This window comes from Pelobates fuscus, chromosome 1 (assembly GCF_036172605.1).
Source record: "Pelobates fuscus isolate aPelFus1 chromosome 1, aPelFus1.pri, whole genome shotgun sequence".
NCBI classification, from domain to species: domain Eukaryota; kingdom Metazoa; phylum Chordata; class Amphibia; order Anura; family Pelobatidae; genus Pelobates; species Pelobates fuscus.
In genome coordinates this window covers 217,068,044-217,084,401 of record NC_086317.1, presented here as the reverse complement: position 1 = coordinate 217,084,401, position 16,358 = coordinate 217,068,044, and the positions used below count along the sequence as shown (strand labels likewise).

At 42.6% G+C, this 16,358-nt stretch overlaps 1 protein-coding gene across 1 annotated transcript; it reads right to left on the bottom strand.

Moving 5' to 3' along the window:
- Positions 1–2,237: 2,237 nt before the first annotated feature.
- LOC134600748 (heat shock protein HSP 90-alpha-like) lies at positions 2,238–9,791 on the bottom strand. The gene is made up of 2 exons (XM_063445136.1): positions 7,624–9,791; positions 2,238–2,275 (listed from the first exon to the last, which is right to left on the bottom strand). The coding sequence occupies exons 1-2, from the start codon at positions 9,731–9,733 to the stop codon at positions 2,238–2,240; spliced, it is 2,148 nt and encodes a 715-aa protein (XP_063301206.1). The 5' UTR covers positions 9,734–9,791.
- Positions 9,792–16,358: the final 6,567 nt, after the last annotated feature.

Below are 16,358 nucleotides of genomic sequence, written 5' to 3'. Positions count from 1 at the left end.
GACAGCCGAACTTCCGGGTTCACTGGTCCTCCTCGATGACCCCGCACTTCCGGTTTCCGGCCACATGTCCCGCCGGTTCAGAGCTCCCCCCTCCGTTCGGGGAAACTCTGCCAAAACGCTTCCAGCTGAAGTTCAGGTACCGGCGGGTATAGCCACCTTCGGGCTATTCCCGCCGTTCGCATTTTAAAAATTGCCCTTCTAACAACCATATCTGTAACAATCACATGTGTCCATGTGATGTAGATGTCCGGTTGGTGCTCTTAACAACCACTCTGGAGTCCAATCTTCAGACTTCTGGGAGTTTTCAAACAAATAATTATTGCCTGGAGGTCCCATTCAGAACAAATATCAAGAAAACTGCTAGACAAGCTCGTTTACACCTTGATAAAATGTTACATTCTAAACTCGAGCTGCCTCAAGATTGCTCTTTTAAAAAGGCAACACAAGGGGGGCGTGGCCGACTGAGCAGCAGAGAAGACGTGTTTACACAGAGCTCTGTCCCAGAAATCAGAAAAGACGATCTAAACACGGATTCCAAATCCCAAAACACGCTAAGCGACAACCGCCCTCGCACAGAAGGATCCATGGGGCGAAAGCACAAAAAAAATTACCATCCAGAGGCTCCAAAAATGCAGGATATCAGATTATCCTTCGAGAGGCCTACACCACAGGCCCGAGCCAAAATGGCGCCCGACCCGCCTAGCGATGATGAGGCCTTGGAGACTTATCACGAGGAAGAGGAAACCCCGGCCTCACAGTCGGAAGGGACCCCCTCTAATGAGTCAGAGTCAGATGAGGATTCCTCCCCAGCGACGAAGAGAGATATTAAAAATCTCCTGCTGGATATGCGACGTGTGTGGAAGGCTGACCTCCTAGACACACGCACAGAAATAGGGACCCTCAAACAACGAGTCACGGAGATCGAGACAAAAGAATCTGCCAGAGACCAGAGCGTGCAAGACGCCCACAATAAGCTGCAAGCATTAACAGAACAAGTAAGCAAACTTACCAAATCGCAGCTAGTGATGGAGTCCAGACACAGACGGAAGAACATCCGCCTCCGCGGAATTCCGGAACACATGGATGGGGACGCAGTACTGCCTTTCCTCAGACGTTTCATAGCCTCACTGGGTATAGGGGGCCACTCAAATCCAGAGACACTAACGTCAGCGTTCCGGGTCCGCAAATCAGCGGCTGCCCCAGCTGATGCCCCAAGAGACGTAATAGCCACGACAAAAGACATCACAACCCGGTCAGGGATCATGGCCAAATCGAGGGAGATGGGCACCATGCGATTCGAAGGATGTGATATTGCCATATACGGAGACCTCCCATTTGCCGTCCTCGCAGTCAAGAGACAGCTAACACCAGTGGCCCGGCAGCTAAGAGAGGCGCGGATCAGATATCGGTGGGGGATAGATGGCTCCCTCCTGGCAACGCACGGCAACGATGTACTCACCCTCTCCTCTCCAGAGAATAAAGAGGCTTTCCTCCAGAAGTTGACTCCGAGCAAGAATATCCCAGAGACAATCCAAAAGCCGGGAACAGACACACAGGGTCCCACCAGAGTTCGCCCTTTAAACCCACAGACTAGACTCCAAGTCAAACCACGCCACCTGTAGAGAGACCACACACATAGCAGCCCTTAGTAATTTCCAGCAGCCAACGACGAGACACACAATAGTGGCCCAGCATTGTCCTTCGATAAACCCTCTGGCGCCTAGTAAGCGGTGGATAGCACCCATCAGCGGCATCCAACGCAGCACCCTGCTAGAGAGCATGACACAAAATAGCTGCACGACATCCCCAATTATGCGCACAATTGGAGACAGGTAAACAGTGGCTTAACCCTCTTATGGGCCTACGACAGAGTCACATTAGCCAGTGGGTAATAGTGGGACCACATAAACAACGATTGAAAGATACCCCTATCTCCATACACAAAGCTCAGTACGACCAAACTACAAGGGCACCTTTGGACTGCCAATATCCCACATATCGCCCACTCACGGTTTATTGTTCCAGAATTAATATGTGATCTTTATAACTTCCTATATTATGTGAACGTTATCATTTCTTATACTATGTTCCAGATGTATTTTGCATTTTCCACTGTGAAAACACCAATAAAATACAAATTTAAAAAAAAAAAAAAAAGGCAACACAAAATTAACATTTATGCATTACAAATATTGATTTGATATTTATCTAAATATAGAGAGACATGGTTTCCATGGCTACTGCTCCTTATTCAGCACTTTGCCTATGATAGCACCTGTTTTTGGTTTGATACAAATTATGTCACATAATTATGTCATACAAGTCCACATGGATCACAGTGTCTCCTACTTTGCTTGATTCAGACCTGTCTTAAGGACTAGCAAGGTGACATTCATGTTCTCTGGTTTATGCCACAATACAGCATGGCTAAGCATTTCTTTAATTGCATGGCATCTGTGGACAGCTAGTTCACGGTTTAGAGTGAGTCACTACAAGCTCATTTCCCGTCTGAGACTATATACATTATAACCAGAAATATATTCCTTTACAGTAGGCACTCAGTGCAGCATCAATACACTATATAAACAGACTGTTTACAAACTCATCAGGATTTTAGGAGAGTGTGGGCACAGGATGCTCACAGAGCACCTTTCATGCAAATTCATTATTGGGGTTACTGCCTAAACAGTGACGTGATCAGACTTGAAAAATTCAGGCAACCAGCTTAAACGATTTCCCTATCTGGTTAAATTACATGCGTGTCGATCAAGTAATACACGCATTTACTAAGCTACGTATTTAACTTAAATAATACAGTTAACTGCTGTATTTCACTTGTTTCTCTATCTACCATTATGGTGGTTCTAGTGAACAAGCTGTTTACCTATTGCAGCATTTGGTTGGGACAACAGTCTTGTCAACTTAATCTATGCTAAAAGGTTAGGTTGTATTTTATGAATTTCGTTGCTACTTGGTGGTCACATAAATCTTACCGGGGACCACCCATGCTCCCCTCACGCTAGCACCTAGGCGGTCACTTTCAATCACCCGTCTGGGGGGTCGGGGTCCTACACCCCCCCCCTCACCCCTTCACGGACTCATTAATTTCCGGTCCAAACGTTAATCTTGCTATGGTTATATATATGAATCCACTTGGGTTAAGACTCGTGTTGTTATAGAGGCTATGCTTTTCTACAGAGAGAGTAAAGGAAGGGATGCCAGTAATTTTATTATATCATGCACGACATATTGGCTACGTAAATTTTCACTCCTACTTTCCATCATGTTTTTCATATATCAGCGCAATATTTCTAAATTGGAGATTTTGAGCATACTTTCCATTATGTTTTAATGTATCAGTGCAAAGTCATAGTTTATTCGGCTGGTATCTCCACCTAGTAGTTTGATGGTATTTGCTGTTTTATTCTGTATAATGTGTAGCTTCTCTGCCGTCCTGTTTTCAGGTTGTTAATAGTGTTTCTACTATTGGTGCATCCCACGTAATACCACTAAATGCCTGACGCTATGCATGTACTGTTTTATTGGGTCAAGTTAATCTAACTAACTAAACACTGTGTATATGTTGGATTGTTTTATCTCCCAGATTACGCTAACACTTATGCAACTCCTGTTATACATGCATCAAATTACCTCAGGTTCAGGCATAACCGCCATTTGACCTTCCCCGCTGATTTCTATTAATGTTGCATACTGTCATTTGTTACCATTAGACAATCACTAGGTCGCTATTATCGCCTATTTCTATCAGGTACAATTTTGTTTCGTCCACACTTCAAACAACTGCCTCGACAAGGCCACGTTGTTACACGATGGGGTATCGAACCGACAATCACAATTGCTATTTGTTTCATTTTGTCATCTGCTAGCAGTAGACAATTACTGGTTCGCTATTGCCGCCTGTTTCTATCTGGTATAAATGTGTTTTCGTTCACATTTCCTACAATTGTTACACAATTGGCCTTTGTTAAACGATTATCACCTGTTTCTATCAGGTTTGGTTTCATTGTGTTTCCAAACAACTGCCTCTACTAGGCCACGTTGTTACATGTTTGGGGTACGGGGGCTTGATTCCTGCCTTGCCTCGTCTGGCCACGGCTCCACTCCACAACTCTTCATTCGTACTCACTACCCGTAACAATCGTTTTGTTACTCACTACCTTGCTAATTTCACCCTCCTCTCTCCGTCAGCTGCTACGACGTTTTCTTGGCACAACGCCTTCATTCATCTCCTTTCAGGTTTATATAGTAACCATCACGAGAATCTTCAGCACCCTCAGGGTCTATCGATACTGCACTATCAGCTTCATCTCCATAGTACTTCACTATACTACACATTAATTTCCTTCCCTCGACTTCTTTCTTCCTCCTTTCTCTCCCTTCTTTTCCTCTGTCTCTATCTGGGAATATCCGGGTACCTATCATTTACTACAACTTGGGTTTCCAAGCACGTTACGTTACCCCCTTATCAAGCCCCCGTCTAGGGTCAGAGAACTGGCTATCTAGGGTTAGGAGCTGGCCTTAGCTGTACAACGTAGCTGGTCCCGCGAGGCCAACTCCCCAATCTCAACACGGAGATTTTCGCCCCTCGGCCCAAATCATAGTTAGTGCCTCGCATTCACCCACCTATCGGGTTTATAGTTAGGGCCTCACCTGACACGGCCACACGTTTTTGGATCTTTACTGTCACCGAGAGGCCACCACCCCGCCACCACGCTAGTGGCTCGAGCCCCACGCCCAAATCATAGGTTGAGCCTCTCACCAGCCGCTTGGCTACTAGCAGGGCCTCACTTGTCACGGGGTAGTGAGCTTTTCGCTTCGGCACTAGTTAGCCAGCCAGTTCTATTTTACTTAACCGTATTGTTGTTGTTTGAGTTCATTGTTGTCATGTTCTTTTTCAGGATGTCCTACAAACGCAACGTCAGACGAGGGATTGCAGCATTTTCGTGTCTATTAGGGCCGACTATCCATGAGTCGCTCAGTCTCGTACCTCACCCAACTCACATCTCTCAGGCATATTCCGTATTTTGGCATCCCCTTCCGGTCACTCGGCTGTTGGGGCTCGACACAAGTTATCATCTAGAACATTATTCGTTTGCTCTAAGATACTTATAACAGAATCGTGACATTCTTCCAAGAATCAGTGGAGCATGACTTCCACAAGCATACTGATCACCCTGTAGTCTTTTCTACATTTTTGCCACCTTTTATTCAAACCTTCATACGTACATGATCGCACTATTCCGAACTGACATACACGTTTCTGACAAGCCTTTCAAACCATACCCCAATTTTACACAAGATATCAAAGATAACTGGTTTATCGCTTCACAGTAACGTACGTACACAGATGGGAATACCGGGCATTATCAGACTCCCAAAAAACAGCATTCGCGCCACACAACCAGGTCTTAAATCTATGTGCCTGCAACCATACAAGGGTTCGGGAACCCTACAACTCCACGATCACAACTAATCAGACAGGTAAGTCATGTCTCCCCAAGGAAAATTTAAGAAGGTACAAACACTACACCGCGTCACGTCAACGTTCGAACCAGACAATCGAGACACTTGACCTACTAATCATTCCCTAACTACTTCTAAATACGATTCTACATTCACACTCCTGTCATTAGAGTAAGTAGGACCACTGGCTTCTATTTTCACATCCATTCTATAAGAACAACATCCAGTAGCAGTACGCCGGAACAAACGATTAGAGGCACTAGGAATCGGTTATATATTATACAGGAACATTCCCAACGCAGGAGTAGCAAGACAACGGATTTTATATAGTGCTATAAGTGTGTTTTTCTGGCATTTCCTTTTGCCCTCTTTTTCAGGCCTACCCTCTACGTCGGTTCCGGCACACCACACCGACTTAATTCCAATCACAAGGTACTTCACTATACGATATTAACCGACCACAAGTTTAAGGCCGTAAGCCCTGTATTTGTGGGAGGAGTTAAGCGTTCCATATAAACGCTACTCCCCCCCCCCCTTCCTACCTGCCGTACGCACGCTGTTCACCCCACCCACCTCTCCCTCTTATACAATTCATTCAGGGGGGCCCTCTTTTTCAGGCCTACCCTCTACGTCGGTTCCGGCACACCACACCGACTTAATTCCAATCACAAGGTACTTCACTATACGATATTAACCGACCACAAATATATTTTTTAAATTTATCAATAGTGACATTGTAACATTGTCATAAATCCCCGAATCACACCTCACATGTACATTTAGTAGACAACCCAGGGTATTCAATATGGGGTATGTCCAGTCTTTTTTAGTAGCCACTTAGTCACAAACACTGGCCAAAGTTAGCATTTATATTTGTTTGTGTTAAAAATGCAAAAAACGCTAACTTTGGCCAGTGTTTGTGACTAAGTGGCTACTAAAAAAGGCTGAACGTACCCCATTTGCAATACCTTGGGTTGTCTTCTTTTGCAAATGGTATGCCATCATGGGGGTAATTCTCATTCCTGGGCTACCATACGCTCTCAAAGGCAATATAACCAATCAGACAAATCAAGCCTTATATTTGACCCTGTAACTTTTACAAACACTATAAAACCTCTACATGTGGGTGACTGTTATACTCAGAAAACTTCACTGAACACAAATATTAGTGTGTCAGAACAGTAAAACGTATCACAGCAATAATATCATCAGTGAAAGTGGCGTTTGTGTGTTAAAAATGCAAAAAAACATCGCTGTGATATGTTTTACTGTTTTGAAACACTAATATTTGTGTTCAGCAAAGTCTCCCGAGTACAACAGTACCCCCCATGTACAGGTTTTAGGGTGTCATAGAAAGTTACAGGGTTAAACACAGTGCTAGCAAATTAAATTCTGTGGACTTTCGGCCTGGGTTGTCAGGTATGTCCCTCAAGTTGCAATCAATAAAATTACTTAATTAGGTAAAAATATTACATAAGTATGCACGTAGAATTTAAATATATATACATATTTATATATTTGAAGTCTACGGGTATATTTATGAAATTATTTATGTAATTATGTATATGGACATATGTACAAATCATATTATTTTTATTTATTTATACATAGATAGAGATATAGATATAGATATATATCTCATTACATTATAAGTGTATTTTGATATATATATATATTAATATCAAAATACTGTTAGAATAAAATTACATATATATATATATATATATATATATATATAAAAAATGTAAATTATTTTTACATTTTTTTTATTTATTTTTATTTACATTTTATTTATAGTTTATGATAATATATATATATATACACAATATATATATTTATTATATATATTATATACACGTGTGCAATTTAAATATAAGTGTATTTTTATATCAATATATGTATATATAAATATAAAAATACACTTAGTTTGACATTATGTATATGATATATATATACATATTATACAGATATAATACATGTATATATATATCTTATATATATATATATATATACACATATATTGCTTTCTTTTTACACTGATTGCTATTTTTTTTACTTTATTTTATTTTATGATTTTACAGATGCAGGGAGACTGCCTGTCAGCACAGACAGTCCCCCTGCAGGCAGATACACAGGCACCTATTGCGGCCATGTGATCAGTGATGGCCGCGGGGTCCTGATTTGCCGCGGGGAGACTGTCTGGGTCTTCAAGGCTGAAGCCAGAAGATAGGAGGGCAGTGTCGTATAGCAATATAACCAAGTCCTTTACAGACTTGTCATTCTTGTCAGCGTCAGCCTTCTGCGTCAGCCTTCTGTCAATTATCGAGTGATCTGGGTTGATCTCAAGGTGTTTCTTTGCAGCCATGTAACCCATTGTCGAATTGTCCCTTAATGCCTGAGCCTTCATGATACGCTCCATGTTTGCCGTCCAACCGTACGTGCTTGTTACAATGCAGCAAGGAGAAGTGACAAGTCTGTTTGACACCACAACCTTTTCCACTTTCTTTTCTAGAATGTCCTTCATAATTTTGCACAAGTTTTCAAACGTTGATTTCTTTTCCTCCTGTTTCTTTTTCTCTTCCTCATCTTCTGGAAGTTCCAACCCTTCTTTTGTTACAGAGACCAGTGTTTTGCCTTCAAAATCTTTAAGCTGCTGTACACAGTACTCATCGATCGGTTCAATCATATATATTACTTCAAGACCATGTTTCCTTAGCCTTTCCACAAATGCAGAGTGTGCCACTTGCTCTTTTGTTTCACCTGTAATGTAATAAATATGTTTTTGGTTCTCTTTCATTCGTGTGCAGTAGTCTTTAAGGGAGACCATTTCATCAGCAGATGCTGAAGTATAAAATCGCAGTAGTTCTGAGAGTTTGTTACGGTTTTGAGAGTCTTCATGAATACCAAGCTTTATGTTCTTTGAAAACTGCTCATAGAACTTTTTGTAGTTTTCCTTATCCTCCGATAGTTCAGTGAAGAGCTCAAGACATTTTTTTACCAGGTTTTTCCTGATAACCTTTAAAATTTTACTCTGCTGCAACATCTCTCTGGAAATGTTCAGTGGGAGATCCTCAGAATCCACTACGCCTCTGATAAAATTCAAATATTCAGGAATGAGCTCCTCACAGTTGTCCATAATAAACACTCTACGGACATACAACTTTATGTTATTTTTCTTTTTTCGGTTCTCAAACAAGTCAAAAGGTGCTCTCCTTGGCACAAACAGCAGGGCTCTGAACTCCAGCTGGCCTTCAACAAAGAAGTGCTTGACAGCAAGGTGATCCTCCCAATCATTAGTCAAGCTTTTGTAGAATTCTCCATACTCCTCAGTAGTTATATCGTCGGGATTCCTAGTCCAGATGGGCTTTGTCTTATTAAGCTCTTCCTCGTCAATGTACTTCTCCTTAATCTTTTTCTTTTTCTTCTTGTCACCATCTTTTTTGTCATCTTCCTCTGCATCAGATCCAACATCTTCAATCTCTGGTTTATCTTCAGTTTCCTCCTTTTCTTTCTCTTTCTTTTCCTCCTTCTCTTCTTCAGCTTCATCATCACTGACTTCTTTATCGCGTTCCTTTTCCACAAAGAGTGTAATAGGGTAGCCAATGAACTGGGAATGCTTCTTCACGATTTCCTTGATCCTTTTTTCTTCCAAGTATTCAGACTGATCCTCCTTCAAATGCAAGATGACCTTTGTACCACGACCCAGTGGCTCACTGTCGTCTACTTTTACAGTGAATGATCCACCAGCTGAAGACTCCCAGGCGTACTGCTCATCATCATTGTGCTTGGTGATCACCGTAACTTTCTCTGCAACAAGGTAGGCTGAGTAGAAACCAACACCAAACTGGCCAATCATTGAAATATCAGCCCCTGCTTGCAGAGCCTCCATGAAAGCTTTGGTTCCAGACTTGGCAATAGTACCCAGGTTGTTAATAAGATCTGCTTTTGTCATCCCAATGCCAGTGTCAATAATCGTGAGGCTGCGATCCTGTTTGTTTGGAATCAGGCTAATATTCAGCTCCTTTCCAGAATCCAGTTTGCTTGGGTCGCTCAGACTCTCATAGCGGATTTTATCCAGAGCATCAGAAGAGTTAGAAATTATTTCTCGAAGGAAGACCTCTTTATTGGAATAGAATGTGTTTATAATCAAGGACATCAGCTGAGCAATTTCAGCCTGGAAAGCAAACGTCTCCACTTCATCGTCCTCCATTTGTAGGTCCTGGGTAGAAGTTTTCACTTCTTCTGGCATCTTGATGTAAGTCCGCTTTACTCGGCTCCAGGAGTCACACCGTGAATACACTGCAAAGCGCACTCCACCTGTTGTATTTTTGTCAAACCAGACAAAACAAAAACAGAGCTTTCTCACTTCAGCATTATTAGTTCCATAATACCATCAGTTTACTCACTGTGGATGGCAATGAGATGATGAGCACACTGGGGAAAGTTTATTCCAGCACTCTCAGCCTCTCACTGTCATCCATTTTGGGTGGAATTGATATTATTGCAATACCAAGTTGGCTCAAGATAGGACTCTGGATGCTGGGTTTGAAAAACAACAAATGTGACCGCATCCATAGACTGTAGGCTGCACAGCCTCTACATGGAGCTGCTTGAATACAGGCAAAGTATTTCTGGAAATCATCCTGAAAAGTTATAGTTTCCATTAGAAAATGTTTTCCTAACCCATTTATTGGCCTAAGTATATGTTTTAGTTTCATACCTTAAAAATCCATAGCTGCCTTAGTGCAAGGTGTCTGTTATAGGCAGAACCCAGTCTCACTGATTTCACAGAATACATTTTATCTTAATTGAGTTAAATATGCAAATACTTTTAACTTTTAAAATGTGCACTTCTCTGAGCTTGGTGCTATCTCATATTACGCCCAATTTCAGAAAGCTTGTTCTTAAAAAAAAAAAAGAAAGAAAGAAACAGACTACTTCTCAATGCTATCCATATTCATTTGGTTTAAATGTTTAAACAGAAAATATCTTTCTACAGATCTGCAGATGACAATCCCTTGTTTTTATTACTCCTCCCTTTCCAAATATCCACTGCTCATTAATTGCAGCAGTTTCTGGTGAAAGTGCAGGAGTTAATTTGTAACCGGATGCATTACAGTAACATGAGACATATTGTTATTGGCTTCCTGAGGGGGGGGGGGGGGGGGGGGGGAATCACTTTCTACTAAACCTGTTTGGTTCCAGATGGGTGTGAAATACGAAATTCACAACAAAATCAACAGATTGTTCAGCCCTGTGCCTCACAAAGTGTTAAAGACGTCAAGAGGAGCAAATAATCTGTATCCTGTTAGTTTGTCCTGCATGTGAACTAAGTAGCCCACATTCTAATATTGGTTCTGAGACAAATGGGCTTACCATAGAGTAAACATCAGGTTTGCGCTGGCACAACCGGCTTCCCACTTCAGAGGCCTGCAACCCACCTCAGGGCCACTCCCCTCCTTCCTGTTACATTCCATTGTGAAATGTCCCCGAAGGGAAAAATGACTTTGTGCTGATTTGTCTGGGCTGCGTGTTCACCTCCAAATTAGTCTTTTATGAAACAGCCGGGCTCAGAAGACTTAATTTCATTAAAAACATTCTTTTCATATTTTTATAAAGCCTGGAAAATCCACGGTACTTATGCAGGGAATGCAGTCGGAATGTAAATGGGCTTATTGTGCATTAGGTCCTGTATCATATAAAGAAAAGGGATTCAGAGAATATGGGGGCAGTGGAAGTTAAAGGCACAGTCTAAGAAATAAAAAATAATCTTAATAAAGTGATTATAGGGAACACATACTGGTCCGGTAGTCTGGCAGATAAAAATATTGCTGCATCTGCGAAACAGCACTGTTTACATTTTGCAATCCTCATACTCTGTGTAACTGTAAGTCAGACAGCCACTAGGGGCACTGCACTAAAATAGATAATAAATAAACAATTGAATGTCTTATTATGTCTGGCATCAGCAGATACTAGACACTGGGTGTGCATCAAATAATTCTTTGTAAGAAACAGTCAATTCAATGATTTTCATAGAGAAGTAATTGATTTGTGGATTGCGGTGAATGCCACGCATTTCTGTGGAATGGATTTAGTTGGACATACTGATCATAAAGCTTGATGATCTCACAGTAGGGGGATTTGGCTGCAGTAAGATGTCAGTTACTACCCTCGATTACAGGTAAATGTTATGTTTTTTTGTTGTTTTTTTTGTTTGTTTTTTAGGTGAATATCATCTCTTCCTTGCTGTCCCTTTTTATTTTTTCCTTCAGAAGACAAACAGTTGAGATTGTATATCAAAGAACCCTGTTTCTCTCCCACAGAAATAGTCCTCATTATTTCTCTCAATCTGCAGAGACAGTATTAGCTGATGCTGTCAGCCTATCAGCACAGTCACCCAGTTACACATTCCTCATACTGCCGCGTAACAACTTAAAGGACCACTCCACACCCCAAAAGCACTAGAGCTTCAATAGATTTCAATGGAAATTGGCACTTTTTTCAATTATCCCTGTTATACCCCCTGGATTCATAGCTGATAACATGTCCTGTTACATCCTGGTTTGTTTAACTCCGTGGAGATAAACTTAAGAGGTAAGTAGTTGCCCAGAACACCTGCCTTGCAAAGACTGCTCATTGAGCTGCATTGCAATGCTACTTTCCAATGCAGCTTAATGAGAAGTCTTTGCAAGGCAGGTGCTCTGGTCAATTGCTGCCTCTTGAGTTTAGTTCCATTGAGCTAAACAAAACAGGAAGTAACAGGGCTGGTGGTCTCACGGCTAGATGGGGTGTAACTGTCAGGATCGGGACAGGGATCCAACACGCAGAGTACAAAGAGTGGAAAGGTACGTATACCGGGCCTTAGAATGGCCGGACTAACGTACCGAGAGTAATAGAGAATAGTCAGAGACAAGCCGAGGTCGAGGGAACGGGAAGACAGATAAGCGAGAGACAAGCCGGGTCAAGGGAGAACAGAGAAGCAGGGAAGTACAACAAGCCGAGTCAAAACCAAATAGAGCAAACTAGAATACCAGAGCACTGAGTGACTAGACAAGCTAGAACCACGACAGGGCAATGAGCTGAAGGGAGAAGTAAGCTTAAATACCCTGGCTCCGGATGGTAAGCACGCCTCTGACAAGTGCCGATTGGATATCGGACACTTGAGTGACAGGTCGCTCGTGATAGCGTCATGACGTCACGTATTGAGCGTCCTGCTAGAAAAGGATGTGGATTACTCGCGGCCGGTGTTTAAGTGGCTGGATGAACCACGAGGAACGGAGGAAACAGCTCGCCTGGACGGATAAACCACCAAGTCTCTACCTCCCTTAGAGGTAGAGGCCTCAGGTACCCTGACAGTACCCCCCCTCTCAGATACGCCCACCGGGCGGAAGGAACCGGGGCGAGATGGGAAGCGGAGGTGAAATGCTCTGCGAAGGCGAGAAGCATGAACGTCTTCCTGAGATACCCAACTCCTCTCCTCAGGACCATATCCCCTCCAGTTGACCAGATATTGCAATTTTCCCCTTGAAATTCTGGAATCAACGATGGAGCTTACCTCGTACTCCTCCCGACCCTCCACCTGAACAGGACGAGGCGAGGAGACTTTAGAGGAGAATTTGTTGCAAATAAGAGGTTTCAACAAGGAGACATGAAAAGAGTTAGGAATGCGTAAGGCAGGTGGCAGAGCAAGGCGATACGCAACCGGATTGATACGAGTGAGAACCCTGTAAGGGCCTATGTAGCGAGGAGCAAATTTCATAGATGGAACTTTTAGTCGAATATTCTTAGTACTTAACCATACCCTATCCCCAGGAACAAAAACAGGAGCCGCTCTTCTATGCTTGTCAGCGTGTTTCTTGAACAACGAGGAACTATGTAACAGAATTTGCCGAGTCTGATCCCATAATTTCTTCAGGTTGGCGACATGATCATCAACCGACGGTATCCCCTGAGAAGAGGAAACCGAAGGAAAAATCGAAGGATGAAAGCCATAGTTCATGAAGAAAGGGCTAGAGCGAGTTGAATCGCAAACAAGGTTATTGTGTGCGAACTCCGCCCAAGGAATCAGACCGACCCAATCGTCCTGGTGTTCGGAAACAAAGCAACGCAGATACTGTTCGATCTTTTGATTGGTACGTTCAGCAGCTCCGTTAGACTGAGGGTGATAGGCCGAGGAGAAGTTCAATTTGATGCCCATTTGAGAACAAAAGGATCTCCAGAAACGTGAGACAAATTGAGAGCCTCTATCAGAAACAATCTCCGAAGGAATCCCATGTAGGCGAAAAACCTCTCTTGCAAAAATCTCCGCCAATTCAGGAGAAGTCGGAAGTTTAGGTAATGGCACGAAATGGGCCATCTTAGTAAATCTATCCACCACCGTGAGAATAACAGTCTGTCTCTTGGAAGCAGGCAAATCAACGATAAAGTCTATGGACAAACAGGACCAAGGTTTCTCAGGAATGTCCAAGGGGTGTAACAGACCACATGGAGATGCATGAGGTAGTTTAGTCTTGGCACAAGTTTCACAAGCTGCGACGAACTCCTCAATATCTTTTCGAAGTGAAGGCCACCAGAAATCCTTGGATATCAAAGAGTATGTCTTGCGAATACCAGGATGACCAGCTATTTTACTTTCGTGAAAACATTGTAAGAGCTCCAGTTGAAGTTCAGGAGGAACAAAGTTTCTTCCCTCAGGAGTGTTTCCGGGAGCTAGATGTTGTGACTTCAAGATCTGGTCAAGTAGCGGAGAATGAATTTTGAGACTGGTATTAGCAATAATATTGCATTTGGGTACAATGGAGGACATAAGTGGTTCAACTGAAGCAGAGGGCTCATATTGGCGAGATAGCGCATCGGCTTTAGAATTCTTTGACCCAGGTCTGTAAGTCAGAACGTAATTGAAATGGGTAAGAAACAACGACCAACGAGCCTGCCTGGAGGACAACCGCTTAGCCTCTCCGATATAAGACAAATTTTTGTGGTCAGTTAGAATGGTAACAGGATGTAATGTACCTTCCAATAAATGTCTCCACTCTTTCAAAGCCTTGATAACCGCTAGCAATTCTCTGTCACCAATGTCATATCTGCTTTCAGTACCGGTCAATTTTTTAGAGAAAAATCCACATGGATGTAATGGTTTATCAACCCCCAACCTTTGAGATAGGACAGCACCTAAACCAGTCTCTGATGCGTCTACCTCAAGTAGAAAAGGCAGAGAAGTGTCGGGGTGAACTAAAATTGGAGCGGAAGCGAAAAGCTCCTTGAGAGTTTTGAACGCAAGGAGAGCTTCAGTAGTCCAATTCTTAGTATCAGCCCCCTGTTTGGTCATATTAGTGATAGGTGCGATAATGGAAGAATAGCCCTTAATAAAGTGCCTGTAATAATTAGAAAAACCAATAAATCTCTGTACGGCTTTAAGACCTTTGGGTAAAGGCCACTCTAGAATGGATTGGAGCTTATCCGGATCCATCTTAAATCCCTCCCCAGAGATCACATAGCCGAGAAAGGTTACCTGGGTTTGATCAAAGCTACATTTCTCCAACTTGCAGTACAAGCCATGCTGGAGAAGCTTGTGCAAAACCCTCCTGACTTGCTTGTGATGAGTCTCAATCTCACTAGAATGAATGAGTATATCATCTAGGTATACAATGACGCAATCTTGCTGAAATTCCCTAAGAACCTCATTTATCAGATCCTGGAATACAGCTGGCGCATTGCATAACCCAAAAGGCATAACAGTATATTCATAGTGACCATATCGAGTATTGAATGCCGTCATCCACTCATGTCCCTGCTGGATTCTCACCAAGTTATATGCCCCTCTGAGGTCTAACTTGGTGAAAATTGTAGAGCCCTTCAAACGATCGAAGAGTTCGGTGATCAAGGGAATCGGGTAGGCATTTTTAATGGTTATCTTATTCAAGCCTCGATAATCAATACAAGGTCTCAAAGAACCATCTTTCTTTTTAACAAAAAAAAATCCAGCCCCGGCAGGGGAGGAGGACCTCCTGATGAATCCCTTGTCTAAATTCTCGTGAATATACTCCTCTAGAACTGAGTTCTCTTTTGTAGATAATGGGTATACATGACCTCTGGGGGGCATGGTACCAGGGAGTAGGTTAATTTTGCAATCAAAGGACCTGTGTGGGGGTAAGGTATCGGCTTTCTTTTTGTCAAATACTGCCTTTAAATCTAGATACTGAGACGGAATTTGTGTCTCTGTAGGATTGTCAGAGGTAGTCGATGTGTTAGTTAATCCGAGAGGTAAGACCTTCCGCAAGCATTTTTCTTGACAATTCTTTCCCCACGAAACTATCTCCCCTGACTCCCAATTAATAATAGGGTTGTGTCTCCTCAACCAGGAGTACCCCAGGACTATGGGAATAGACGGAGAAGAAATGAGCATTAGGGATATATCCTCTTTATGTAGGATGCCAACAGTTAAGTTAATCGGTATGGTCTCATGGAAAATAACAGGCTCAAGTAACGGTCTACCATCGATGGCCTCAACAGCCAGTGGTGTCTCTTTTAACTGGGATGGGATAGCATGCTTGGCAACAAAACCCTGATCTATAAAGCTCTCAGCAGCTCCAGAATCGATTAGTGCCATAGTCTTTACTACTCCCTTCTCCCACCTCAAAGAAACGGGTAACAGAAGCCTGAACTCTTTGTAGTTGTGAATAGAGGACAAAGTAGAAACACCCAAGGCCTGTCCTCTAGAGAAACTTAGGTGCGAGCGTTTCCCGAACGATTAGGACAATTTAGGCGTAAATGTCCTCTGACTCCACAATACATACATAAACCCTCCCTTCTTCTGTACTGTCTCTCTCTCTCTGTGAGATGAGTACTGCCTATCTGCATAGGTTCAGAAA